A 27,471-nucleotide genomic window follows, 5' to 3' on the forward strand; every position below is an offset into this window, starting at 1 on the left:
AGTTGACTTTTTAAATGTTTATTATTTATCTTATATCTCCTGCACTTAATGTAAGGTTCACAAGGACAGGAGTTTTTATTGACTTGCTCACCGATGCATCCCAAGCAACTAGAATGGCACCCATAACATGGTAGACATTCCGTAAATATGTCTGATGAATTAATACATTTAAAATTATGTATATAACTGTCCTTGTGGCCATGAGATCTTTATTTAACTGTAATATGCCAGCATCTGTTGTCATTTGGTTAAAGAGGTCTTTTCTATTTGGTATTTGAAATATGTACGTTTCACTGTCATTCTCCTTTTAACCTTAAAAGGTTAGTTCTGTATGGCAATACAGAAAGTTTTCCAAAAGATAGTTTAGTTTGTAATTTTTCAGTCTTGCTGTAGAAACTTGCATTTGGTACCCATGGATTCCTTCCATTATTAGGCTTGATATGATCATTTGCTTTATCTAGGTTATAAATCCATTTAGAGCAAAACCACAGATATTTTGTGTGTGTGCACGTGTGTGCATGTGTATGTGAGATAGAGAGAGTATGTACATGTGCCCATCCACGGAGGCTAGTGCAGAACATATAGAAGATGCTCAACAAGTATTTTATGTGCTTTGATCAAGGTGAAAGTGGAAGTCGACAGTCATGAACATACACATGTAGAGAGGTGGTTATATAATCAAGCATTCCAGATTTATTCACGAGAGAATGTTATTATGCCAGAGGCTGTTTCATGAATATCTGGGCTCTAATTTAGATGGAATTCCCCTGGATGCATAAACATGCTCTGGTTTAATTTCTGAATCAAATGAATTTATTCCTTATGAAGACCTCCCTAGCTTTTGGGTCGTTCGGGGGCTGGCTTTGTTTCACAGGTATGAAAACAGTCAGCTAGCACCAGTACCCAGGAAGAAGAGATTAGTGCTTGTTGCCAAATTGGTACAGCATTGGTTAAAAGTGGTCAACCCTTCTTTAAAATCACTCTTTGTTGTATACTAGATTCAGTCATTGTGTCACCACGTGGTATGCCCCTTAGATTCAGAAATAATACCTTACTCATTTTTGTCTTTTCCAGTTGCAAGCATACTATCCAACCGTGCAAAGCAGAACACTTAATAAATTAATCGAATTTGAATTCTAAAATGGTTTTGATTGGAAGTTTTTTGTTCCTCTACCTTAAGCTAGATGTTGCTGGTTTGGAGGAAAAATCATCTTATTATAGAAATTCCAGAAGCTTGGCTCTCATAACATATACCTTTTTTCAGCTCTCTTAAGCTGCCTGTCACATCAATTTGTGATTTCTCTGTGAATACATTAAAGTTCACTGAATAATAATTACAGAAAATAATAAATATAGGATTGAGGTTCATTTTAATTAGAAAGAGAGAGAAAAAAGCTCTGTATTAACAAACTACCTAGGTTTCTTCCTGTATTTCAACATACTTCCCTACAAATGGAGAGCTGAACTATGTTGAATTCACAAGAACAAACCTAACCTACAACTTATGAGCAAATGCTGTGTTCAGCAGCTTTTCAAATGAACACTTTTTCTTTGATAGTATCTGCTAACTAGCTATATTTCTTAATCTTCATAAATGCCATTGCTTAATTACTTTAACTCCTTTTAATCATCTGCTAATTCAGCAAGTTTGTCTTTCCCGGTTAAAGTGCGCCCTCTCGTGTTCATTCACCAGGACACAACAGCTTCAATCCGCGGCATCTGTGTACAAACAAGCCTAGTTCCACAGTACAGCCCAAATGGAGTATTTCTATAAGATCTGAACAAATTTCATCCTTAACTTAAATCTTTTATGCACAGTGAGTGATTTCATTGAGGAAGACAAGATGAGATACCTGGAATTCCCTTTAGGATCTACAAAACAAGCAGGATAATTACCTCCCTCCACTGCTCACAGCTTCACCTCCTCTCTGATAAGTTACTAGAATGTTACAAAAAAAAAAAAAAAAAAAAAAGAAACAATTAATAGACATGTTTATAAATCAAAAGCTATTACATCCATGACCATCTTTCTAAAATGGAACACTTCCTCCCTTTCTACTTAGAAGCACTGTAAAACCATCACAGAAAGTACATTTCTGATTCAGCTAGTATTTTTTTTTTTTTAGATTATATAGAATTAAATATGTTACCCTTATTTTCTTACTGTGTTGGTAAGGTTGATAACTCAGTAAAAGCAAACTGGAGTACACTCTTTTTAAATATATTATGCATTTTACATTTGCATTCCCATAGTTTTCTATTTTGAATTTATTACTAGATCCCATAATTGTGTGATTTTGTATATATATAATTGGAATCTTAAATATGGGGGAAAAATGGCAGGATTATTTTCCCAGAAGTATGAGTACCAGTAAGACAAAGATAAATGTTAAAATAAACCTTCTCTCTCTCCACACACAAAAATATATGCCAAGTTGTGGCTATTAATTAATACAATCTATTTTTTTATTGTGGCTTCTAGAACCCGTTCCCATTATATTTTCATCAGACATGTGTATATATAGTGGCAATATATTTTAATGCTCCTGAAAGCATTCTCAGCCTAATGAGTTATGGGTGTAAAAATTTAGCAATAACAAATAAAGATTTGCACACAGGCAAGGGGTTAAGAAGATTAGCTTTTCTGTAAATACAGACACATTTTCTAAGAAGAAATATGTTTCTAAAAGCTGCCAAATTCTGCGACTTAGAAGAACTCCAAACGGGGAGTGTGTTAAGGAGAGATAACTGCTTCCAGTGATTACAATAACTGGATTAAAACCGAGGAGGCAAGACTACAGGTACATCTTCTATTAAAGGTGATGTGAAAGAAGAGGACCCACTTTGAAAGAAACTGAATAGAACAAAATATTAGGATTCTGACTTAGGGAAAATAAAAAGTTTTATCTTTCACATGTGCTGGATATTTTGGTTACCTTCAAAAATGTTGATTCTATGGACAGAGAATTGCAAGGGAGAGAAAATTTTGTTGGAAAATGTGAAAACTTAAGTTAAGGGGAAAAATGCACTGCCAAGTATGAAATAATCAATAAGATCATTAGCATGTTAAATCATGCTGAGGGTGGAAACAGAGTGTCTATCTAATGAAACACGTGCACACAAGGCTAGGATGCAGTGTGGAGTCATGAATAAATAACTGTATTAAATGGATGAAAAGCAACACCAACCACTTCTACTTCAAATGCATGCCTGACAGGAGTAAATGAAGTATTGTATTCCATCTTAAGTCCTTTCCCCCAACTAACTGCAGAAAATGAAATAAAAACAGAAACACAATAGTACAACACATGCCAAACTAGCAAAGGAGAGGAGGAGTGTAAGTGCAAATATATACCTGTTGGTGTGAAGGTAAAAGACGGGACTGAAAAATCAAAACAAAATATAAACCCGTTATTAAGCTGAAGAGAGAAAGGGAACATATCACATTAGTATAAATCAAGCAGACAGCTGAACATAAAACAAATGTAAATAACTAAGCCAGTAGTTCTGACACCCTGATATATGAATAAAACCAAATCTGAGGTTAAAAGAAGAGGCTTGTCTCTACAGGTACCATTTTGTGAAGCGTCTGGCATGGGAGCTGTGCTGGGTTAGCCTGTGAATGACCCTGCATTTAGCAACAGAGATTGAGCTCCCGGCTTTAGGACAAACAGGAATCCTCTGATGTTGTTAATCATTTCCAAACACTGGCTGATGGATTCTCAAACAAGTATTATCAGGGTCTCGCTTGAACCTTATCTAGAGTTCTGAAAGTAAATGCTTATTAAAATGGACTAATAGGTGTGCTTAAGTATTTGTCACTCAGAGAAAGAGAGAGGGAGGAAGGGAGGGAGGGAGGGAGGGAGGGAGGAAGGAAGGAAGGAAGGGAGGGAGGGAGGGAGGGAGGGAGGGAGGGAGGGAGGGAGGGAAAAAGAGAAAGAAAGGATGGAGGAAGGGAGGAAAGAAGGAAAGAAAGAGCTGAAACAGAGCCATAAACCTGAGCTGTTTCACAGCCGAGAAACGCCTGACACCTTCTCATATAAACAATGTAATGTTCTGTTTTTATCGTAATAGAAATTTGTGAATGGACAGGAAAAAAATGGGGAGTTTTACACTTGAATTTCTCCATTATAGTTTACCTTGAGAGGCTCTCCTAGAGGAGGCTGAGAATTTTTTACATGTCATGCTAGGAGCTAAACAATAGAACAATAACACCCCACTGAAAACCTTCACTCATCCTGCAGTTATAAATCTTAATCTGATCAATAACGCTTGAAATTGAACTGCAGACCTCAAAGGTAGCAGCTTTGTCTCCCCTACTCTTCCCACCTCCTCCCTGTTCCTGGGTGTGGGGAACACCACAACTATTCCCATGTCATTTCATGGTGGGAGGAGGCTGACTTGGTTTCCAGGCTCTTGGCCTTCCTGTCAACACTGCCCTGGTAAAGAAAGCAAGGGAACCACCGCTGCTCCCTTGAGGATAAAAAGTTTGCATCCATGAAGTCCTTAATACACACAAACTAGAATACTGATGACTTCTCGTGGATCAAGAAGCTGCCAAAAATGTATTTGCTGCTTCACATTGGAATGTCTCCCAGAAATTTGCTTTAGGATTAGAGCCTTTGGGGCTGCACACAGCAATGCTGGAGCATTCTGTACAATTGTCACTTCTTACCAAACCATTTTATCACTGAGCCACACTAGAAGGGACAAAAACAAAAACCTGAGCACTGTGTGCCCAGCAGATGCACTGGCCTCCCCTGGCAGCACAGCAGGCCCTCCCTGTGTTAAGAATTCTATTGTGTTCTCCTTCACTTGGGTTTTTTCAGAGTCGATATAATTTAGCTACAATAAAAAATTCTGAGTCACAGTTAACAAGTCTTCATAAATAAATAAGTAAAAAGGTACATTTGAAAGTAAAGCTATTCAAGCAAGAATCAAATGCCTGAACATTAATTTGCAATCACAAGGACGTAAGGGGAAAAAAAATATATGAAAGGTCCTTGTCGGTACTCTTAGCAAACTGCTAACCCAGTCAAAGGAATTGAAGAAGACATGAAAAGAAGTCCATCTAAGTGAAATTTTTCCAGCTTGTACACCAAAGCACAACTTAATTCTCAAAGCTTCCAATAATATAATATTCCCTGATTACCCAGCAATGCTGGTGCCCTGTGTGAATGCATGCGGACAAGGGATACAGAATGTTCTAGCAGAAGGTAGATCTACAGATACATGTAGGGGGGAAGGTTAAAAATGTTCACTCTTACCCAAAGTCACATTCTGGCCTGATGGTTTATAGGTCAATAGACTCTTTTATATCTAATTCTTTAAAATCCTTCTCTTCAATTTTTTCCTCATAATTACTGGCGTTTTTTCTGGCGTAGACAATTTAAGGTTTCAGGATGCACTATTTTTAATTGCATGGGAAGGGAATTATGAAAAAGTGCCAACAAGGCAAATTGAGGGAAGCAGAATCAAATGCTCACCAATTACATTTGTAATTATGTTCTATGATTTCTGCTTAAACACAAGCTAGTTAAAAAGGACAATGATATTAGTTTCATAGGTTTTGCAAAAAGAGCACATAGGCATTTGCCGGCATGCTTAAAGTACATTAGTGAAAGGAAAGAAATTTCAGAAAGGAAGGGCGTTTCATGTCACATATGTAGATTTCAAGACAATATAGAGCAGTAACTTGTTATAACTACACAGCCGCAGCACTTCATGGCACCAAGAAATGCAAGATTCCTGGAGAATTCAAGAGACTCCACATCTATACGTTAATTAGTCACTTTTCCTCTTCAAATTAGATTTCAAAATACAACTCCCAATACCCTGCCCCCTCCCTGCTCCATGACATGGGGACACCCACATGGCCCTTCTCTCCATTGTATTTCAGTCAAAGGTTTTATATGGGAACATGTGTGCCTGACATTGTTCCACTTTGTATATATAACGAGCACCAGCTCTCTTGGCAGTAACCTCTAAGCCCTCGTTTTCCATTTCACAGGCTGGGATACTAACATTTTGCTTCATCTCTAGATAGAATGCATATCTGAAAAAAAATGTTTTGAAGGATCATCATGCTACGGCAAACGTATGTACATGAAGAGACTACTGCACCCACAGGAGGGGGCATGTTAATTTATTTTTACCGTAGGGGTGATGAATTTGTGTTGACTCTTTCTTGCCAAGACCCCTTGTGACTGACAACAAAATATTTTAGACTGCTGTCCCAGGCTGTTTTAGAAGTGTATAGGGACAGTCCATAGAACTTCTCATTGAGAAAAGTTCTAGCTAGCACTACAGATTCTGACTTTGCCATATAATTGATTAAATGTCCCCTAAGGAAATATTTAGACTTGGGGGGAAAAAAGGAAATAGGTAGACTTGGGGTGCTGGGGTGGCTCAGTTGGTTAAGTGTCTGACTCGTGATTTCAGCTCAGGTCATGATCTCAGGGTTGTGGGATTGAGGCCCAAGTCTGGCTCCACGCTTGGCTTGGAGTCTGTTGGAGACTCCCTCTCTCTCTCTACCCCTTTCCCTGCCCACATGCGCTCACTTGCATGTGCGGGCTCACTCTCTCTCTCAAATAAATAAATAAAATCTTTAGAAAATATGTTGACTTTTTTTTTTTTTAAAGGAAAGGTGGTTAAAAAAAAAAGGAAGGGTGGTGATGGTGCAGGAGAGGATATGTTCATTGGTGATTGTCTTTAAATTTGTGTTGCAGAAAGCAAAAGTGTTGTCTTAGGTTTACATATAATCCCTATATAACTAGGGTGAATGCATAATATGCCATGCCAAACCAGGACAATTTTGAGAGCAAAAAAGAGGACCCTGAATAATTTGTTGGACTAAATACATAAATTGGGATGCTATCCTGAAACCAGAACTTCTAGTCACCCTACCTGTAGATCACAGAGGCCCAGAGTTGATTAATATATTTGTGGGGAGGTGGAGGCAGGAAGGATTATCTGTCTGACAGTGTTAACAAATCTCATCAAAGAGTAAAATATACAAATCACCAACCTATACACTTCAAGGATATGTGACGAAACTGTCTGTGAAAAAATTGTCTTGGCATACTTGGTTCATCCACAAAATTATAAATACTAGTGGTGAAGTAAACTTTCTCTTTTAACCCTATAAACACATTTGTAAGGAAATCCCCATTATTAATTAACAGCATATATATATTCAACTCTGCAACTTTAAATACAACAATAAAAAAGTACTAAACCTCCTCTCTGCAAATGGAGGCACATCATTTAGTTGAGCATTTCATAATCCGTAAGAAATAACTATTTTGTAACTAATCAGAAATACTCATAAAATAATTTTATAAATAATCCCTTCAGCTTCACAAAGGCAACAGCACTCCCTTTAAAGCTATGTGAGGCAGTGCAAAGCTTGTATTTGCAATTCCTGTGACAAGGAGATTAAAACACTTCTTTGAGAACATAAAGCAATGAAGTGATTCTCTAAGAGCACAAGAGATGGTGTAACAACCAAATGTAGACCTACCTTGGCAAACTATATTTTAAAGGAATTGAGCCTAAAACAGATAAGCCTTGAAGTATTGCTACTCAAGAGGAGTTAATATGTAGAGATCACAATAAAATAAAAGCACTTAAAAAAATAAAAGCACCTTAAAAAATCTTCATATAGTAAAATATGAGAATTATAACCATCAATATTTTAGAATCACAGATTAAAATCAAGAGTTACTTAAACATTTTTAAAAAATGAAAAACTGAGGAAAGGTAATACCTTTTCTGATACCCGCATAAGTACTAGTCAGTCCATTTCTCTTCTTCCGGTGTCGATAGAGCCAGATGCTAAAGACCATGAGGATGATCCAGCAGGCGGCCCCGATTCCCGCAATGAACGCTGGCTGCTTCACAACATCTGAGATCTGCTGAGCAAGGCTGACTTGGTCTTCAGGTGACACGGGGTTTCCATGAGAATCTGAAAAGCCATCTTTGGATTAATGTGGGTTTAAAATGCAGTGCGATAATGAATGCAAACTTGCATCATATACAATGGCTATCAGTACTTTGTTAATTTTTGGACAATAATTTGCCTTTAATTCTATGATATCCACCTATGCTCATTCAAACAGTCCATGAGATTTTCAGTGAAATTATATTTACTCTATTTTAATGCAAAGCCATATGATAGAATGGTTTTATGGAATATATTTAAAAACAAAGACAATGGCACACAATTTCTATTTTTTACTCCCCAATACTCTGCAGCTTATTGCTTAGATGAAGTTTCACGAGACAGTCCTGAGATAAGTACAAAGCGGCAACTATAAAAAATGAAATACCTGAACAGGACTATACAAATAAGGGGTACCATATAAGTTGCACAAAGAAGATATAAACTTCTCAGACTTCTATAGAAATCTTCCATTATATGTTCTAAAAATGATGATAAAATGTTATTTCCTCTATTTAAGGTAGATATTGAAAAAAAAGCGTGTGTGTCTTCTTCCTCCCTTAAACCAACTATATGACTATATTCTAAGACTCTAAAATGTCTGGCACATGCATTGTTTGAGCCTATGTTCACAGGGTCTATAAAATTTAGTATAATCTAAAACCAAAGAAAAATTAAGATGTTACCACTGAAATAACTTATGAATAATCTTTCTTTCTTTCTTTCTTTCTTTCTTTCTTTCTTTCTTCTTTCTTTCTTCTTTCCTTCCTTCCTTCCTTTTTTCTTTTCTTTTCTTTTCTTTTCTTTTCTTTTCTTTTCTTTTTTTCTTTCTTTTCTTTTCTTTTCTTTCTCTCTCTTTTTTTAAAGTAATCTCTACACCCAAAGTGGGGCTTGAACTCATGACCCATGATCAAGAGTCGGATGCTCTACCGGCTGAGCCGGCCAGACGCCCCAAAGTGCTTTTTTTTTTTATTTTTTAAGTAATCACTTTCTTCTAAAATAATAGGCATGACCAGCAATAGATACAAGAATGTTAAATATGGACCAGAACTATCAAGTGTTATGAACAGTCAAAGGCTTATGAAAACTCAGAAAGGCTTATGTTTTCTGTTATTTTGATTCAATAATTTAAAATTGATAGAATTTCTGGCTATGAAAATTTATTTATTTTTCATTTATGTTTAAACCTACTAATAAGATATTCATTTTTCAAGCCCATCATGTCATCACTCATACAGAGCAGTCAGCAAAGTCTGTAGAAAACTGGAAGACATTGTTCTACGATCAAAGCAATATCCCACTTTGTTGGGACTGAGTGATGCCAACTCTGAGGATGCCCAGTGGGTGGAATTCCCACCTAGTGCCTGTGGTCTAAATGTTTTTCTCCCACAACATCTGGTGAAACAAGAAGGTGTTTGCCCATTTCATTAACAATGGTGCTTTCTTACAATCGTCTACTTTCATTTGACTCTGAAAATGTTCTGCTAATCAACCTGCTTAAAATAGAGACATTTGTTCTAGTCCAAAATTCCTTTTTTTTCCCCAGAAAAATAACTGGAATAGCTCATTATATATAAATAACATTTCTCAAACAGAAAAAAAAAGTTACAGGTTATTTTTTTCTTATTAAATGATATGGTACCCCAATAAGACATTGGTAGGAAAAAATAAATAGTATTCAAAAGCTAAGGATACAACCTTGGGAAAATAGCACCCCTTTCTATGTAAAATGGTAGCTAAATCGCTACTTTTGTGTGTGTGTTTTGCCTTTTTTTTAAAAGCAGATTTCCAGATTTTATTCTATAGAGGGTCAAACCTGAAAAATCTATTTTTATAAGCTGTCTCAGTCACCTGCCTTCAACTGTTTGTTGACTGAAAGTTTTATTTCATGTTCCAGGCTCTTTTATATATCTTTTTCCTAAAAGCACTTCATCCTCTGAGAGTTCACCAAGCAGATCTTTTTTTTTTTTTCCCCTGATATACTCTTTGTATCTACTAAGTTTATAGATTTCATGGCTATTTGTGCAAGGTTAAGTCGGGTAGCTTCAGATTTTATGAAGACAGCCAAGAGAGGTTCCATGCAAGTGACCAGATGGGCTTAACAGAATAAAGTGTGGTGTGACTAATGAATTAAAATGGCCACTGTGTATCTCAGTCTTTGTCTCCCTGCAGCTGAGGCTATATTATGATATGGAAAACTGGCACAAATTTATAATTTTAAGAAAACTAATTTTACCCTGCAATCCACTGATTTAAATCTTAAATAAATAAAACAACACACAGTCTTTTTTCAATTCATCTTTGACAAAGGACTAAAAATGTATGTTATAAAAAATAGGTAAATGACATCAACAATGTATAGGGTCATCAATGATAATATCAATTTTAATAAGTTAATACTGATGTTTCACAAAACTGGGCAACTATTTGAGTAAAAGTTCTATATTTAGACTATTTTTCCCCATATCTAACCTAATGTTGTAACAGATACATCAAGCAATTCTTTTAAATAGTTTCCTATTTTGTAATTTTGTAATAAATGAACCTGAAATAAACCATGGAACTTCTTTTGCTTAAAAGTTGCATATGTAATCACTGTTTAAAAAGAATCCCCAAATCAAATTCTGGTCCATAGCTGTGGCAGATACAGCAAGCTCTTCTCTAAAGGCTTGAATGCTACTGTCACACCACAGAGTTTTCAGGAGGGAACTCCTGAGGCAGCAACTTCATTTTGTGGTGTTCTCATCTATTTGGAATCACATGACTGAGTTCTGCGCAGGAGGTCTACCTGCAGCATTAAACCTTCTCTCACACTATGCGTTTCTTTTCTTTCTTTCTGCTGGCCTTGGGTCAACCTTGGAAGCTCCATGTTAAAAAAGGGAAGCCTTGGGACATCTGGGTGGCTCAGGGGTTGAGCATCTCCCTTTGGCTCAGGTCATGATCCCGGGTCCTGGATCGCGTCCCTCATGAGACTCCCTGCATGGAGCCTGCTTCTCCCTCTGCCTGTGTCTCTGTCTCTCTCTCTGTGTCTCTCATGAATAAATAAAGCCTAAAAAAATGGTAAGCCTCATCAGCCTGCAACCCTCTACATCTACATTCAACAGAGTCCCACGTCATAATTACGGCACTTCAGGTAGACTTTATCATGTTATATTGCAGAGGCTTGTCAAAGACATCTGTTGGAGCACATAGCACTGTCTTAACAATGGATTAGCAATAGGAGTTTTCAAAATGTAAAGTTTATACAGCAAAAAAGCTTATTCAAGGTCAAATGTTTCTTGAATTTGTTTTGAAATAATTTCTAGGATGTCACCAATTATCATCCAAATGCAAACATACTATGTGCTTATCTGTCAAGTATAAAAATGCATTTGTCAGATCCTTTTCCATAATTAGCAACTGACATAAAATCTTAACTAATGCTTAACTTTTCATCTGAAAGGATAAACCAAAGTTGACTATACATTCAGCATTTTTCATAATTTAAATGTAGCCTTGCAATACTGATGCTTTTCTCTCCCCTCTCCATTTATAATTGTTTTTGCTGTTGTTTGCTTTAGATTTTACTAGTAACCACTTACTAATTTGTATTTTATGTTCATGCCACGTTCCCTATAAAAAGGCTTTTCTGTGAGTTTTTTAAAATGTTTTTCCTTTTTTAATTCCCCTAACCACTTTTGAAGCACACAACATATATAACTTTCTATGTAATTAACATGTAACCACATTCCAATTCTCTTTGACATTGCAATCTATATTTTTTTTTTATAAGAAGCAATTACAGTTTTAAATAGATGCCAAAATGGTAACTATAAATTGTATACTGCTTAAACTTCTAATAACTAGTTTAAATTTTTCACGTTTTTTTTTTAATCCAAATAACTATAAATTCCATTTAGGTTCAGACTGTGTCTTCTTGTTCACTGAGGTATCCTTGGTCTTCAATTAATAGTATTTGTTGTGTAGAAAAATAAAGAAAAAAAAAGGAAAATTTAATAGGATGAAATTAGGATGACAATGGCTGCTGACAACTTTTGCTTGAAATATAATGTAAAATGTGTGCTTGGCTAGTTTAGGTTTAGTTATGATATATAATATACATTTAAATAATCATGATATATCATATACCTATATAGTTCTCTTATATATTTATGTATTTTATGCAATGTATTATGTATATATCTTAAAGCTAACATTATCATTTTTGTCACTGTGTTTCCAAAAAACAAAAAGGCAGCACAATGAGTGCAGCGATACTCTCAGGCCAGATCTATACTGGCACTCACCTAACTGGATGAACTGTGGCTCACTCTTCACCCCAGCTCCGGCTCCCGTGCTGGCTGCTACCTCTACGCTGTATCGGATCCCAGGAACCAGAGAAGGAATGACCACAGAAAAGGTGGAACCATCCACCGTCTTGTTTATATGATAACGAGTTTCATTGCCCAGACACCAAACCTGCAAGATGAGCACAAGGAATTTTAAGCTGGTAAATTATTTACATTGATGCAAAGATCAACATAGTGTTTCGGTTCTAGACCTAGACCAAGTACAGACTTAACATGGACCTAACAGAGGATGCTTCCAAAATCATTTTTCCCTAGGCTCTAGTTCTGAGAAGACAGAACTAGATCCTAGAGTTAGCAGTACCTTCAAGATCTCTGAAATTTCTCATATACTTTTCAAGGATTATGTCAGGAAAGTACAGATTTTGGCTCCAAGACACAGGCTCCTATCACCCCAAATCATCAGGTTGTTGTTGTTTTTTAAATACCTAGAAATTATTTGCCAGGAAAAAAGGGCTTTGCAAAAAGCTTTGTGTATCTAGACAAGGAACAATAACTTAATCTATAAAGTACTTTTGCATAAATATGGTTATTAAAAATAAAACTGGACAGGGGTACCAGCTGGCTCAGTCAGTAGAACAGGCAACTTGATCTGGGGATCCTAAGTTTGAGCCCCATGTTGGGTGTAAGAGTTTACTTAAAAATAAATAAATAAGATTGGACCTAAGGAGTTAGGATCTTCCTAGGAGTCTACTCAGCCCGTGGTATGTTGCATTATCAATGAGAGAAAATTAGAACTCTATCTTGTATTTAATTTAAGCAGGAATATTAATTAGTCTTTGATAACATACATAAGATCATAAAGAGTAACAATACATATTTGACTTGAAAGGAAAATGTTCTTTTAATAAGAAAATTATTATATAGCTCATTAACTTTGATAAGGATATTTGTGACAGGAAATTATTTTCAGGAAAGTAAGATTTCTGAACTACGCTGTAATCCTTAATTTACATTTCACTAAAGGATTATTTATTCATAGAGTGGTCTTCTGCAATGTTTCAGATTTTGGATATGGTACATGACAGTATTTGGACTCAGTTACCATAAGAAAATGATCCATGGAGTAGTAAAACATGCTCTATATTCTTTACGATGTCCTCAAGCAAAATGTAGGATTAGCTTCAAGTAGCCTATTGTCTAAACTGTAATAGGAAATGGGATTTAAAATAAATCTAGGAGTGTCAGTGTCCCCTATTATGTGGGCAATAACCTTTCATTTTTTTCCTTTGGAAGTTAATATTATTTTAATACAGTTTCAATGCATAACACCAGCAAACGGTCAAACTCTATACCAGGTCCTGACCATTTGGAAATAAAGAGTCCTTTGTGATTTTCTTTTCCCCCAATTACATTACGTAGCTGAACCAAAGCCACAAACTGATTTTGTACCAGTCAATCAGGCTCTGAAAGGCATTTTATTATTTTAAATTGACCATGAAGTTAAGTGAAATCCACCCTTTTGCATTTCTTCTGGAAAGAAATGAGTTTCGACTCTTAGGGGAAAATGCCTACATTACACAATTTTGCTTGAGAGCTGAGACACCACCTCATTTTAAATCCTTAAAAATCTCAATAATAGTTCATTTTGCTGGACTGCACCACAGCATCCTGTCACTACTCATATTGAGATAACCTTGAAATTTGTAAGAAAACACTTAAATTGTAGAGACTCTTACCTTTTAATGACTCAATTACACTAGAACATCAAATTTGAAGTATCTTAGAACAGTCACAGGGCATTCCTGGCACTATTTTAAATACTTTAAAACGTCACCCTTTAAAAATTCTAGCAAATTTCACAAACATACTTCAGTCTGTTTTAAAAATCATTTTAAGAAAATATTAGGTCTGAAATTAAGCTCAGTATATCTAGTTACTGTACAAATCAATTTGCTACCCAAAGGGACATTGATGGTCTTTATTTGGCAAGCCTTACCAAGGGTGCACATCAGATCACCTTGAAAAGATCAACCAAAATACATATGCAGACCCCCCATCAGACCTACTGAGTCAGGAAATGAATGTATAAGTTATTCTGATGTTAGTACTTAATAAGCTGTAGAAAATAAATGTGTTCATCTTTTTAAGATCAGTTTCATATCAATAGACATAGTCTAAAATATTCACATATATGAGATAAGCTACTAAGTACCACAATTTAGCTAGTAACTAGAAAAAATACTCAGGTATCATGGAAATATAAAACAGTATCTAGAGATACATGTTCTACCGTTAAAATTCTTCTAGCATGCAGTGTGTTTACATACATGTTGAAAAAAAGACATGTAAAATCTATTTTCTATTGAGATTTCCCTGATGCAATCTATTATTCATTTATCATAGATCATTAAGACTTTCCTAAAATACAGATTCATTGATAGAATACATCTTATGAGTCTAACTTTGTTTTTACTGTACCTTGGCATGCTTGAAAATATTTGCTCAAAACAAATCCATGTAAGACTATAATCACTAGAGCTTCACAGGTCAAAATAATTATCAGAGTTATTAGATTCATTCACTTGACATCCTCTATTTTTAAAATCCATGAAACATACATAAATTTATAATTGAATCTCCTCTGAGACATGAAATTTTGTGTAGAGACTAAAACAAGTTTTATAGAAACTAAATTTTGTTGCACGTCAAAACAAATTTTCCAATTTAGCTACAAAGTTCCAAAACTTCAAATATGTTGGAAAAAAAGAAAGCAAGCCATATTTGATAGAATTTGACTCAGTCAATTCCATAGGGCAACCCAATTATGCAAAATATACTCAAGCTATTTTTTTAGAGTAAAAAAAGGAAGCCCTTTTTAAATTAGCACTATTATATATGGTTTATGTGAAATTACATGGACCTATAAATTTTGTGACCATATTGATTATTTCTTTTAATTAATTTTTTTAAATGGCTTAAGAATTATTCCACAATGACTGAATAAACAGGAGTGTTTTTAAGATAATCTTACATGTTGCCACATGAACCAGCAGATGGCGCCAGATATCCACAATTTAGACAAGCTCTTTCTTTTTCTTTGTAGGGAGAAGGGTGTGCATCAGTAATTACTGTATTTGTATTACCTTATATTCTTGGACCATTCCATTTTGAGTGTCTTCTGGAGGTGGCTGCCAGCTAACAAGAATTGCAGTTCCATTTCCATCATTCTTTGATACGGTTACACTTTGGGGTGGGGCACTGGGGGCTATTGTTTTAAAAAGCAGACACATTGTGAGTAATAGAGATCACTGAAAGAAGACACAACATCTAAAGTCAAGTATTAACTATATGTTAATATTTTTTTAACCACAGAAAATCTCTGTCAATATACCCACATGTTTTAAAGATGTATCTCATTCAAGTCTGAATAGACCTCAATGATTTAACTTTCTTTCTCCTCAGTATTGCTAAACCTTTTGTTATTGCAAATTTTCCATGACCAAAGTTATATAATTATCTCTACAAAACATCCCAGGAAAATTTCTTATTTCTCTTACCCTGGAACTCTAGTCCCATGTTCTCCTTACAAATGTTCCACAGTATAAAGATATATATTAATCATCCATGACATTAACTATATCCCATCACTTATGTAATCAAAATCATAAACAGATTTTAGGGAAAATTCTGGTTATTTTTAAACAGTATATTTGTGGCATGTAACCTTGTTATCTTTATGCAAATACATTGAGTGGCCAATTATTCTGTGGGGTTTTTCTAGAGCTGTGGGGTATCCAGAGATATGAGGAATAGGCATAAAATGCTAACCCCAGAAACTCCTAGGAAAATGAAAACATAACTCACCTTACTTATAAGTAATTATTCAAAGTAATTCAATAAGTGAATGGAAAATAATTAAAGTCAAACAAGTTGAGAACAAATTCATCTTTACATGTGAATTTCAGTTCTCAAGAACTGAATACATCCTATACATGCCATTAAGTAATACATAGTTGACATCTGTACATTTTTATATAGGCCACTATTAAAACAAATCAAGTATTACATAATTTTGGTTTTTAGTGGTTCTAATCGAATAAATTCTATTAGCAAAACATAATGTTCAATATCAAGACAGTTAATAATATCACTACTAACATTAAAATTTTTTCAACTAGGTTAATAAAAACCTAACAAATGTACTGCATGCACAGTAATCACACATTTCATTATACTTGCCTTCTTCTAAGGTTTTGGCAAATTTGATTTCACTATCTGCTCCTTGAAATTCATTAAAAAAAGGACGAGCCTTAATTTCATAGTTGACTCCCTTTTTGAGATCAGGGATAACCACGCTATTTTTGGTTGGAGTCCTCACTTCAAAAACTAACCACTCCGATTCACCATGGTTGCCTCCAGATGGCCGATAAAGAATTTTATATCCTTGAATATACTGAGATTGTTGGTCCACCTATTAAAATGACAAAAATGAAACCATTTATATCTTTTTATTGATTTACTAAAAATGATGAAAATTAAATGTGGCAAAATGTAAAAAAATTCTATCTGGCTTTACTCTATAGTTTTCTAGTTTACATAAAATAGAATATGAATAAATCACTATCTTTTGAAATACATTCACTTTTTCAGCTTAATATATAATATTAGATACTAATTTCTATGGTTCATGCAGAAACTTTAAGCATCATGGCAGTCCTCTGACAGACATCTAAAGATATGTCAAGATCAAAAAGATGAGAAAATGTGTTTTACCACTTTCTAATTTTAAACACCTATTTAATACTATTCAAATATTTCTAAAGCCTAAAAAATAATGTATGTGATAATGATCCTATCACAAGTCATATGTTTATAATTAATACTATATGTTACTTTCCTTTGATAACAGTAAAGTTTACTATTGTGGGATAATAGAAAATACACACAACATGAAACTTCTTGTTTAAAGCCAGTGCAGAGCTACCATAATGAACAATGCTTACATAGAAAAGTGGGGAACAGATATCTGTTTCATATTTTTTTCATATAATCATCTCCCAGAAGTCAACTGCTTATTAAAACTGAAATCAAATACTGCAACAATAATGACTCACTGTCCAGTGCACTTCGATGGAAGAGGATGAGAGGATGGTGGGGTTGTGAAGGTGCAGTACGACGTTTCCCAATTCTCTCTGGACCTGCTTGTGATCTACTCCCTGACTTGTTGGGGGAACATCTGTAACAATCCAAGAAGACTGTGTTACATCCTGTGCAAGGTAACTGACTTGAATGAAAGCATGCTGCACCAATCCTTGCATTCATAGCAACTCCCAGAAAAGAACCATTCCAACTGTGAAGCCAGCCTGTGATACAGAATAAAATGGGAACAATGTGACTTTTTTATTAGCATAGGGAAGATGGGGACATAGAAAACACCCAAGTGAGCAGAGAGCATGGAGAAAGCAAGAAAGAGCAGAAAGCAAAAGTTAACAATGGCAAAAGCAGCTTCTAAGGTGCTTCCTACCATGAATGATTGCTTTCCCGCCAAGGAATTAGGAGCCTATTGTAATTCCCCCCTCTGAGTAAGTTATAAAATTCAATAGTGATCCTATTCAAGAAAGAAAAGAACCAGAAATTTCAAAAGGGTGGATGAGTAATGAACAGAATGGAAACATATAATAAGTGAAAAGCAAACACAAAAAGAAATTAGATACCTTACATGTTATATAAGATGAATGTGGATATCTTCCAAAATAAGGTATGTGGTAAGTTAGTAGTAGCTAGGTAAGGGATCCAGAAGCCACCAGCAGAATAGATGGAATGGAACGGAACAGAACGGAAGGGAACAGAATAGAATAGAATAGAATAGAATAGAATAGAATAGAATAGAATAGAATAGATCTGATGAAAAAGGAGCCCTTAACCATCTATTTAATGACTTGTTCTTTAGTTTGTTTATTATATCACTGTAAAAAAGGTTAAATAAAAAGTTCTTCATCTCAAGAACACCAAAATTTAAGAAAGGAGACCAAGAACAAAGTAAGAATTAGAATACTACTAGTACTAGTATTCATTTATGTTGCACATTTTTTTCCCCAATAAGGAGAGGTTTTGTCAAAGTTCTAAAGTCTGTACTCAATAAAAATTGCCAATTTCTAAGGTGGTTTTCTAAATACAGATATTTTGCTTTGCTTACAATAATAAAGGGGTGGAGGTTCCTGGGTGGCTCAGTTGGTTAAGCCTCTGATTCTTAATTTCAATTAAGATCATGATCTCAGGATCATGGGATCAAGCCCCCTGTCCAGCTCCACACTCAGCACAGAGTCTGCTTGTCCCTCTCCCTCTGCTCCTCTCTTTCATATAAATAAATAAAATCTTAAAAAAATAATAATAATAAAAGGGAACACAGGGTGAAGTAGGGAAGAAAATAAAGAGATTTTTGTGGCCAGAATTCTCTTTCTCAGAGTATTATATGTTGGCATATGTATTCTAGATTATTTACCATCCCATCAACAGCAGAAATGAGAATTTTAGTTTTCTGAATGACTAAGTATCTTTAAAGATATTCTAAGCAAGAAATATGTATATTAAAAATGAGATTGTCCAATATTACACTATAAGTTAACTAACTAGAATGTAAATAAAAACCTTGGAACAAATAAACCAAAAATCAGGTTGTCAAGGTTTGATGGACTCTACGGCAGGTAGGTGAATAGTAGACAGATCAAAGTGCTATTGAAGACTCTTAGATACAACACCCTCGATTGTACATATAATGTGCCCATCAATTAAGCATATAAATAAACAAAATGACAAAAACTGAGATAATTTTGGCTTCTCATACTTTGTCATCCCTTCCACACACCTTTGGCTAACACTGGCTCTCAGGCAACCTATTACCACTGCCTAGAAGAGAGAAAGCACTTGCCTGTGACCCTCTCATCAAGTGTCCTCCCTTCCCTACTAGTTCCTATTGGTCCTATGATGCCAGCTACCATCTATCTCTGGGGGAGGAGTGACGTCCTTGCAATAAGACAGACTTGAGTTTGCACCCCAACTCAGCAACTTGTCAGCCATGAAACGTTGGAAAGATTTCTTAACTTTGCTGTTTTTGTTTTCTAATCTGTCAAATGGCAATATCAATGGCAGATGTTTCTGAGGGTTGCTGTGAGAACTGCATTTTGCAAGTCACATAAAGTCCTTCTCTTAAAAGCAGATATTGGGTTAATCTTGGTGAACCCAGAACACCTAACACTGTGCCACACATGTACAATGTGCTTAATAAACATTGGTTGAGTGAAAGGGAATTACTGTATGAAAAGCACACAAATCATGTCAGCTTCTAAATATGTCCTCTCATATGTAAGCTGCTATCCTCAGAGAATCTTCTGCCTTTTAGAAAGTATCACCAAGCATGTAAATGACCATTTTTTTAAAAGGTAGCTACTAAGATTTTCAGCATAATCTCTCATTTCTCTGGTTTGAGATAAACTTGTCAGTCAGTCCCTTCCTGAACACTAGGAAACTCCCTTGCCTAGTGTAACTATTTTGCCAACAGCAGCCTAGAATATTCAGTAAATATCGCATCAGAGAGAAGGATGAAAAGTAATATCTAATAACACTGAAAAGTTTATGAATTGGTCCTTTTATTGCTCTTGTGCTATTCCTCCTCTTAGAAAAAATTGTATTATAATATAAAAGGTCCTTCCAAACATTCAGAATTAAACTCAAGGAAATTTTAGATTGTAATTCTATCCGGCTGCTTCCCCAATATTGGCATTCCCTATACACAAGTCTCTGAAGAGAGACTATCCAGGCCTCACTTCATGATTTACAATGACTGAGTTCTCAGTATCATGTCATACATATGCTGTGCATTCTGTGTCTATGCGCATATTCTTCAAAGATAGGGCTCAGAATGCTATGCAAGTAGGACACGTGGAGGAAACACAGTAGTTACAGTGGCAACAACCCCACCATCCCAGCAAGGGCCAACACCTTCCCTACTTGCCCATGATTCACGTCATCTTCCTTGCCTTATCACACATCTCAATGACCCTGTGGCAAGGCTCTAACTCCAACTGTGACCTCTACCTGAGTTCTCAACTGGAAGCTGTGCCTTGTACCTTAATAAATTTTTTTTTTTATTTATTTATGATAGTCACACAGAGAGAGAGAGAGAGAGAGAGAGAGAGAGAGAGGCAGAGACACAGGCAGAGGGAGAAGCAGGCTCCATGCACCGGGAGCTCGACGTGGGACTCGATCCCGGGTCTTCAGGATCGTGCCCTGGGCCAAAGGCAGGCGCCAAACCACTGCGCCACCCAGGGATCCCTGCCTTGTACCTTAAACTCTGATAACTCTTTCACAGGAATCTCTACTGGGGAAGACTGTTTTTTTGCAGCCATGTTACAGAGATGGTTATAGAAATTATGGCTGCTCTATAAGGCATCAATTTCCAGCAAGCCTTCCCTGAGCACCTTCTACCCCTGGCTCTTCTCCTTATCCTCACTACAAAAATGTTTTGTTCTTTTTTCCAGGTTTTTTCCCCAAGTTCCTGCTACAACAAGGATTAACTCAGCTGAGCTTCACAGGATCTCAAAAGCCATCCAAGAACTAGACAATGAAATCTTCCTCAATGTTACTTCTCTTTGGTCCTGTTTTGTTGCCAGAGTTAAAATTAAGCATATCCTTTTTACATCATGGTTTCTTAAAATGTTAAGGAAAAAAAATATCATGTCTTCTCTAATTCTATTATCTTGGGGGTAAAACACACCAAGATCCCTGAATTTCTTTTCCAATGATGTGATTTTGAGCCTTCAATGCAGCCTCACCAACTATCCTCATTGCCCTCCTCTTAAAAATCTGCCTGAGGGACACCTGGGTTGAGTCAATGGTTGACTCAACTCAATGGTTGACTGCCTGTGGCTCAGGTGGTGATCCCGGGATCCTTGGATCAAATCTGCATCAGGCTTCCCACGGGGACCCTGCTTCTCCCTCTGTCTGTGTTTCCTCCTCTCTCTATGGTCTCTCTTGAATAAATAAATAAAAAATCTTTAAAAAAAAAAAGTCTACCTGAAAATGTCGTGCTCAAAAAAAGAATACATTATCCCATTCACAATTTGACCAGTTCAGAGTAAAGGGAAGAGATTGCTTGATCCAGACACACTTCTGCTAATGCCAGCTAAGAATACATTTGTTCTTTTAGTAATTTCATCACTCAGTTGGGTAAAATAGGTGTTTTAATTGACTTCAAATACTGAAATCTGTCTAACCCCACTACCCTGATGCACACACACATGCATTCTCCTTTATTTTTTTTTTTTTTTAATTTTTATTTATTTATGATAGTCACAGAGAGAGAGAGAGAGGCAGAGACACAGGCAGAGGAAGAAGCAGGCTCCATGCACCGGGAGCCCGATGTGGGATTCGATCCCGGGTCTCCAGGATCGCGCCCTGGGCCAAAGGCAGGCGCCAAACCGCTGCGCCACCCAGGGATCCCTGCATTCTCCTTTAAGCTTGGTATCCTTTCTATCCTTCTACAGCTAATTTTCAAAAGTTAAGTTTAAGCAGCACATGTTTGAATTTGCTCCATTAATTTTAATCTTGTTAGTGCTGACTCATCATTTCCGTCTACTGAGATATATTTAATTCTGATGGTCTCATTCCTCATCCTGTCTTTCTTGGTTTTATGATATCTGCAAAGTTTATCAACTTCCTTTCTTTTTAGTCCAGACAGTGAAAGAAATATAAGTCCAATAACAATTTCTCATGGCATAAAACAAATCTGTGTCTTGTATAGTCATAAATTAATTAATCCTTGTCCAAACCTGTGGAGTACATATTTTCAGCTCCATTTTATAAGTGAGGAAACTGAAGCTCAGGACAATCTAACTTGCTCAGAGCTATACAGCTAATAGGTTCAGGAGGTGAGGTTAAAAATCCTTTGATTTCAAAGTTGCATGCCTATTTCACCATATTTCCAGTCTTCCAACTGACATGAGTTTATTTCACTTGGGTTGTTCAACTAGCTATTCATGTATAAAGGTAAGTCAGTGAAAATGTAAAAAGACCTGAATTAATTTTCAGATTAAATGTTAACTACCTCCTCATTCACAAATGAGGTTATAGATTACAAAAGCATTCATAGGCATATGTAACAGAAAAGCAGCAGGCAATCACACTGTGGAGTCTCCTAGGTAGTGACCACTGTCCTCGGGACAAAAATTTAAATTCACTTTACAGCTGTCATTGTGTCTGCATTCTTTACAAATGCATATCTAATATTGAAAACCTCAAACTGCGTTAAGGCAGGCTCCAAGAATATTAACGTTCCTGATGAGGTGACTCATGATAGCAAATATAGGCATCTGGGTGTGTTGAATTCACACAGCAAGAGACAAACATGGGCATGTTCTACAACTCAGTTTGCTTTCTCTGTGAATTCTGAAGCAAAAGGTCCTTCCAAAAAGATTCTTTAAACACTCATTAGAGAGGATAAACAAGCAAAATGGCTGGCATACCCTCTCCCAAACCAGTATATAAATAGTTGAAGTTTCAATCCTTGTGTGTGGAACTTGTTTCTATCACTATAACTGTTACTTTTTTTTTTTTTTTTTTTTGCTTTGGAATGGTAAACTCAAGATTGAGCTATTATGATCCCTCTGAATGTGAGAAAATTATTATATAGTTCTCTCACTGCCATCTAGAATTATATTTCTTTATTAACATAAGAATAAGCATATATTACAATGGCAATAAGTTCAAAAAAAGTAAAGATTGATTCAAATCACTGTTTTATTCAAATTGTAAATTTTACTCCTATTGAAACTTTAAAATATTTTATTTATTTATTTATTTATTTATTTATTTATTCAATCATTCATTCGTTCACGAGAGACAGAAAGAAAGAGCGGTAGAGACACAGGCAGAGGGAGAAGCAGGCTCTATGCAGAGAGCCCAATGTTGGACTCGATCCCATGGATCCCAGGATCATGCCCTGGGCCATAGGCAGGCGCTCAACTGCTGAGCTACCCAGGCTTCCCTGAAGCTTTAAAATATTAGGTGGGACATGGTGGTGGATAGGACGTAATCTGTTGAAAGCTAAATATAATTTTTATTCACAAAAGACAATAAAAAGCAGTATATCCAGAATGTGGCCCAAGTGAACTAATTTCTAATTTGCTCCACATATTCATTAGCTTCCACATATTCATTCTTCTTTTTATCTGTTTCTTTCACATAAAAAATGCCTAATATTTTGTGTGATTGGATTGTAATCTTATAAAATGAGAAATAGTGCTCTTCGTTATTAATCTTATCTTGGAGTACTTAGTGCAGAAAACAATAAAGTTTGCAGGCATTGTGTTTGTGTATTAAAAATTAATCGAGCAACTCGAAGAACAGATCTGCATCACATATACAATCATAGCATGAATGCAGTACAAATTAATGACTTGTAAAATTATAACATCTAAGAATAAATAGGTGTCACAAGGTTGAGTAAATCAGTATTTACCTTGTGTTTTCACTGGATCTGATATCTGGCTTGGATCACTAATTCCATAGGCATTTGCTGCCCTCACAAGGAAAAGGTAAATTGCATTAGGTTTGAGTCCTTTAATGGCAAATGTTTCTGTTTTCACATTCTCTGCTACGGTCTGCCAGCTGCTACCAGATGCATGGCTAAGGAAAGATACATAAGTTAGAACATGAATATTTAATGGTTAAAAAAAAAGACCATATAGGAAACATCATCTTTACTCTACCTGAAGGCTTCTATAATATAAGATGTTGGAGTTGCCCCTGAATTCAAATTTGGTTGCCATGACAATGTTACTGTATTTCTACTGACATCTGTAACTTCAGGTTTTGAGGGGGCACTAGGGATTAAATTTGGGTCGGTGGGTCGTGGAGGCTGAACTGGAACTCCAAATTCTAATACAGAGGAAAAAGAGGAAAGATGTTTACAGGTATACAGATAAGCACATAAAGGTAGATTACACATATGCCTGCTCTGGCACCAGGACATGTACGCCATACATTTACCAGTAAGTAAACAACCGCACATTAAACTTTTAAGTTAAAAATACTATTGGATTTACCTTGGACTTCAATGTAAGCACTCCATGTTGCTTCACCACTGGGGGTTGATGCAATGCAGGTGTACCGACCTGTGTCACCCAGCTGAGAAGACAGACGGAAAATAAATATTTGGAACAATCGAGAGCTCAATGGGATGGAAAAGCAATTACAGTTTCATATATGTCCCATGAATATGAATAACTGCATTAAAACCCAATAACCAGAAACCTCCTTTTAATTGAATATGTTTTTATTGACTATGAAGGAAAATATTGCATGAATACAGGAAAAAATGATTTTATATGGTTATTTTAATTGTGTAATAAAAATATAGTATTTAACTGCTTCACCATAGCACAATTTTCAGTGTCAGGGACAATAAAAAAATGAGGTATTCAAATTCAAGGGTTAATCATTATTACTAAATTATATCTTCGTATTTGATGTCACATCATAAAACTGATAAAATTTAGCCAATGGCAATTCTTGCTATTTCATATTTTATCAGAGTTTCATGCATATGGATTCTGAGATAAACGGATATTACAGACAAAGGATAAACACAAAATGATTTCTACTCAAAGTATTCACTCCCCCCCCCCATTTTATTATTTTTTTAACCTGTTTATTTAGTCAAACCTCAGCTGGAATGAATGCGCTCTCTTCCTTGTAAAGACTGAATGCCAGAAAACAAACAGGGGTCACATGTTCAGCTTTAAAATCATCACCAGCATAATGAACCCGTATACCTCTGCCTAAGGTAACAACTCTATCTTCAAGTAACGTTCTATAAAGCAAGAATGTTGCCATCTCACTCTGGCAACTGTAATAACAAAATTGCAATCATCGTCACAAAGAACTACAACATATTAACTTTCATGGCATGTAGGATGAACTGTTATGCTGATCCAAAACTCCCAAGAAGCCACCCACAATAGGCAATAAAGCGATTGAAATTTATGTTTATTGCTGTCAAAGCTATTCTTTCATAGGCCTTGTGAGCCTGTCTGATCTTGACCTAAAAGAAAAGGAAATATCAAAACAAAACAACACAGTGTTGAAAGAACAGGTATGGGATGTGCTGCCCTGGGAAGGTAAATCCCTAAACTGGTTCTCACAAACTTGTGAGCTTTTCATCGTTTAACATTCTGATTTGAAAGTACACTCAGTGTGTACATTGCTATAGGGTTTTTGTTTGCATGATGGCATTCTGTAGTTGCAAAATGTTGAACGAAATATTCACAACAGAAGAACTGTTCAAGAGCACTGTAGATAACATGGTACTGGAAAAATCTCTTTGAAAAATGCTTTATGGAATGTGTGCATCATACCGCAACCTGGAAGGATGTTTTTCTCCCACAAATCCCCATCTACTTTCCTCAGTCAGTCTCAAAAATCTGTTTTTTTTTCTCCTCCATATAAAATCTTAAGTTACTTGCTATGCGCTAAGTTATGAGTCAAATCATCTTAAATATACACAGTGGAATGTCTGAAAGAAAAAAGCATCAATTAAAAATCTATCAATACTGTTAGGTAGCATTTCCCTGACTCTAAAATTTGAGACTCCAGCACTCGTTGCTGGAAGCAAAACCAAAGTGGAACAAAACGGGGAAGCCAGGGCGTCATTTCAAGTTACCTTAGCGTATCGGATCTGCAGCACTCCCGTCTCCAGCTGTTTGATTCTAGAATCTTGGGTTGAAACTAGGACTCCGTCCTTTCTCCAGAGAATCGTGGGCATTGGACTGCCTGTGGCCACACAGCTGAGCACTAAAGTACCATCCACTGCTACAGTCTGATTCACAGGACCTTGTCGAATGACTGGGGGAGGCCGGTCTGCAATCACTGCCAAAAGGAAAAACGGGAAATAGATTTCTACAACTGGAAGCAATTTTCTAATCATCCCAGCAACAGCACTTGCTCTAGGCTTTGAAACAAACTAATTAACAAGTAATTAAAGTAGGAGACATGCATTATTCAGAATATGTTTATATGATGCTCTGATTCGGATATTAAAATGAGATACCATGTACTCCTTTCAAATGACCAAGCCCTGACTGAGCTGGCTGCACTGTCAAGGGTCCCATTTCACTTAACAGTCTGGGGAAGAAATAAGAATTGTGAATGGTGAAGTAGATGGATAGTGGTGAGAAGTGGAATGCTGTACTTTTGAAACCTTAGAAAATACGTAAAAATAAAAAACACAACCCCCCCTCCCACAAGGAAACTGATGAGCCAAATTTTCATAAATGAACTAAAGCCAACTTTATATCTGATAACTGCTTTGTGTGCAACAGAAAAAAAAATGTGATATCATACCGGCATGTCTGACAATTTTGCATTCAAAGGTGCTTTGGACTTGTAGGATTGAGATCTTTCTATCTTGGAATTCTATTAACAGATTACATGGGTAAAAGTTTCCCAATCCTAATAAATTTAGGAAAAACTGGAAAACTGCTCACGTACATTGTTTAGTAAGCTAATCCAAAAATATAACTCAAGCTAATGTCCTAACCTAGAAAATATAATTCCATGTTGGAATTCCAGGGATCAGAAAACATTTTCACTAATTCTATTATCTTAATAGTTTTAATGTATTATGGAAGGAAAAAATGGAAGGCATTTTTATAATATATAAATTAAAATTGCTCTTATTATATGAAAGATCTAAAACCTAAAAATTTTATCTGAGATAAGAAAGCCATTATTTAGGGAAAAGTCAAAAACAATTGTATAAGTATAATGAAAACAACTTGCATTAGATTAGAGAGATGGTCTCAATTCTCATCCCTGATCTTGTCAATTTAGGTGAAACTCCACAGAAGTTATGCTTTTTTAAAAATGAGTTAAGATTAAAAATTATGTTTAACTAACCAAAGAGGTAAAGGATCTATACCCTAAAAACTATAGAACACTTCTGAAAGAAATCGAGGAAGACACAAAGAGATGGAAAAATATTCCATGCTCATGGATTGGCAGAATTAATATTGTGAAAATGTCAATGTTACCCAGGGCAATTTACACGTTTAATGCAATCCCTATCAAAATACCATGGACTTTCTTCAGAGAGTTAGAACAAATTATTTTAAGATTTGTGTGGAATCAGAAAAGACCCCGAATAGCCAGCGGAATTTTAAAAAAGAAAACCATAGCTGGGGGCAT

General features: G+C 35.9%; 1 protein-coding gene across 22 annotated transcripts in view; it reads right to left on the bottom strand.

Moving 5' to 3' along the window:
• The window catches only part of ROBO1 (roundabout guidance receptor 1), a 1,128,624-nt gene that overhangs the window by 46,960 nt on the left and 1,054,193 nt on the right, over nucleotides 1-27,471 (bottom strand). For 15 of the 22 annotated variants that reach the window (XM_072738105.1, XM_072738093.1, XM_072738102.1 and 12 more), the window contains 11 exons: nucleotides 25,949-26,154; nucleotides 24,333-24,414; nucleotides 23,997-24,165; nucleotides 23,747-23,913; nucleotides 17,346-17,467; nucleotides 16,471-16,702; nucleotides 15,375-15,496; nucleotides 12,229-12,400; nucleotides 7,769-7,966; nucleotides 3,356-3,382; nucleotides 1,897-1,939 (listed from right to left, as the gene is read on the bottom strand). In XM_072738105.1, coding sequence (XP_072594206.1) covers nucleotides 1,897-1,939; nucleotides 3,356-3,382; nucleotides 7,769-7,966; nucleotides 12,229-12,400; nucleotides 15,375-15,496; nucleotides 16,471-16,702; nucleotides 17,346-17,467; nucleotides 23,747-23,913; nucleotides 23,997-24,165; nucleotides 24,333-24,414; nucleotides 25,949-26,154 — 1,540 coding nt within the window. The remainder of the gene's footprint in view (nucleotides 1-1,896; nucleotides 1,940-3,355; nucleotides 3,383-7,768; nucleotides 7,967-12,228; nucleotides 12,401-15,374; nucleotides 15,497-16,470; nucleotides 16,703-17,345; nucleotides 17,468-23,746; nucleotides 23,914-23,996; nucleotides 24,166-24,332; nucleotides 24,415-25,948; nucleotides 26,155-27,471) is intronic. The other 7 variants (XM_072738096.1, XM_072738103.1, XM_072738098.1 and 4 more) reach the window with 1 other exon arrangement.

The sequence above is a fragment of the Vulpes vulpes genome, chromosome 15, assembly GCF_048418805.1.
Source record: "Vulpes vulpes isolate BD-2025 chromosome 15, VulVul3, whole genome shotgun sequence".
In the NCBI taxonomy this organism is placed as follows: Eukaryota; Metazoa; Chordata; class Mammalia; order Carnivora; family Canidae; genus Vulpes; species Vulpes vulpes.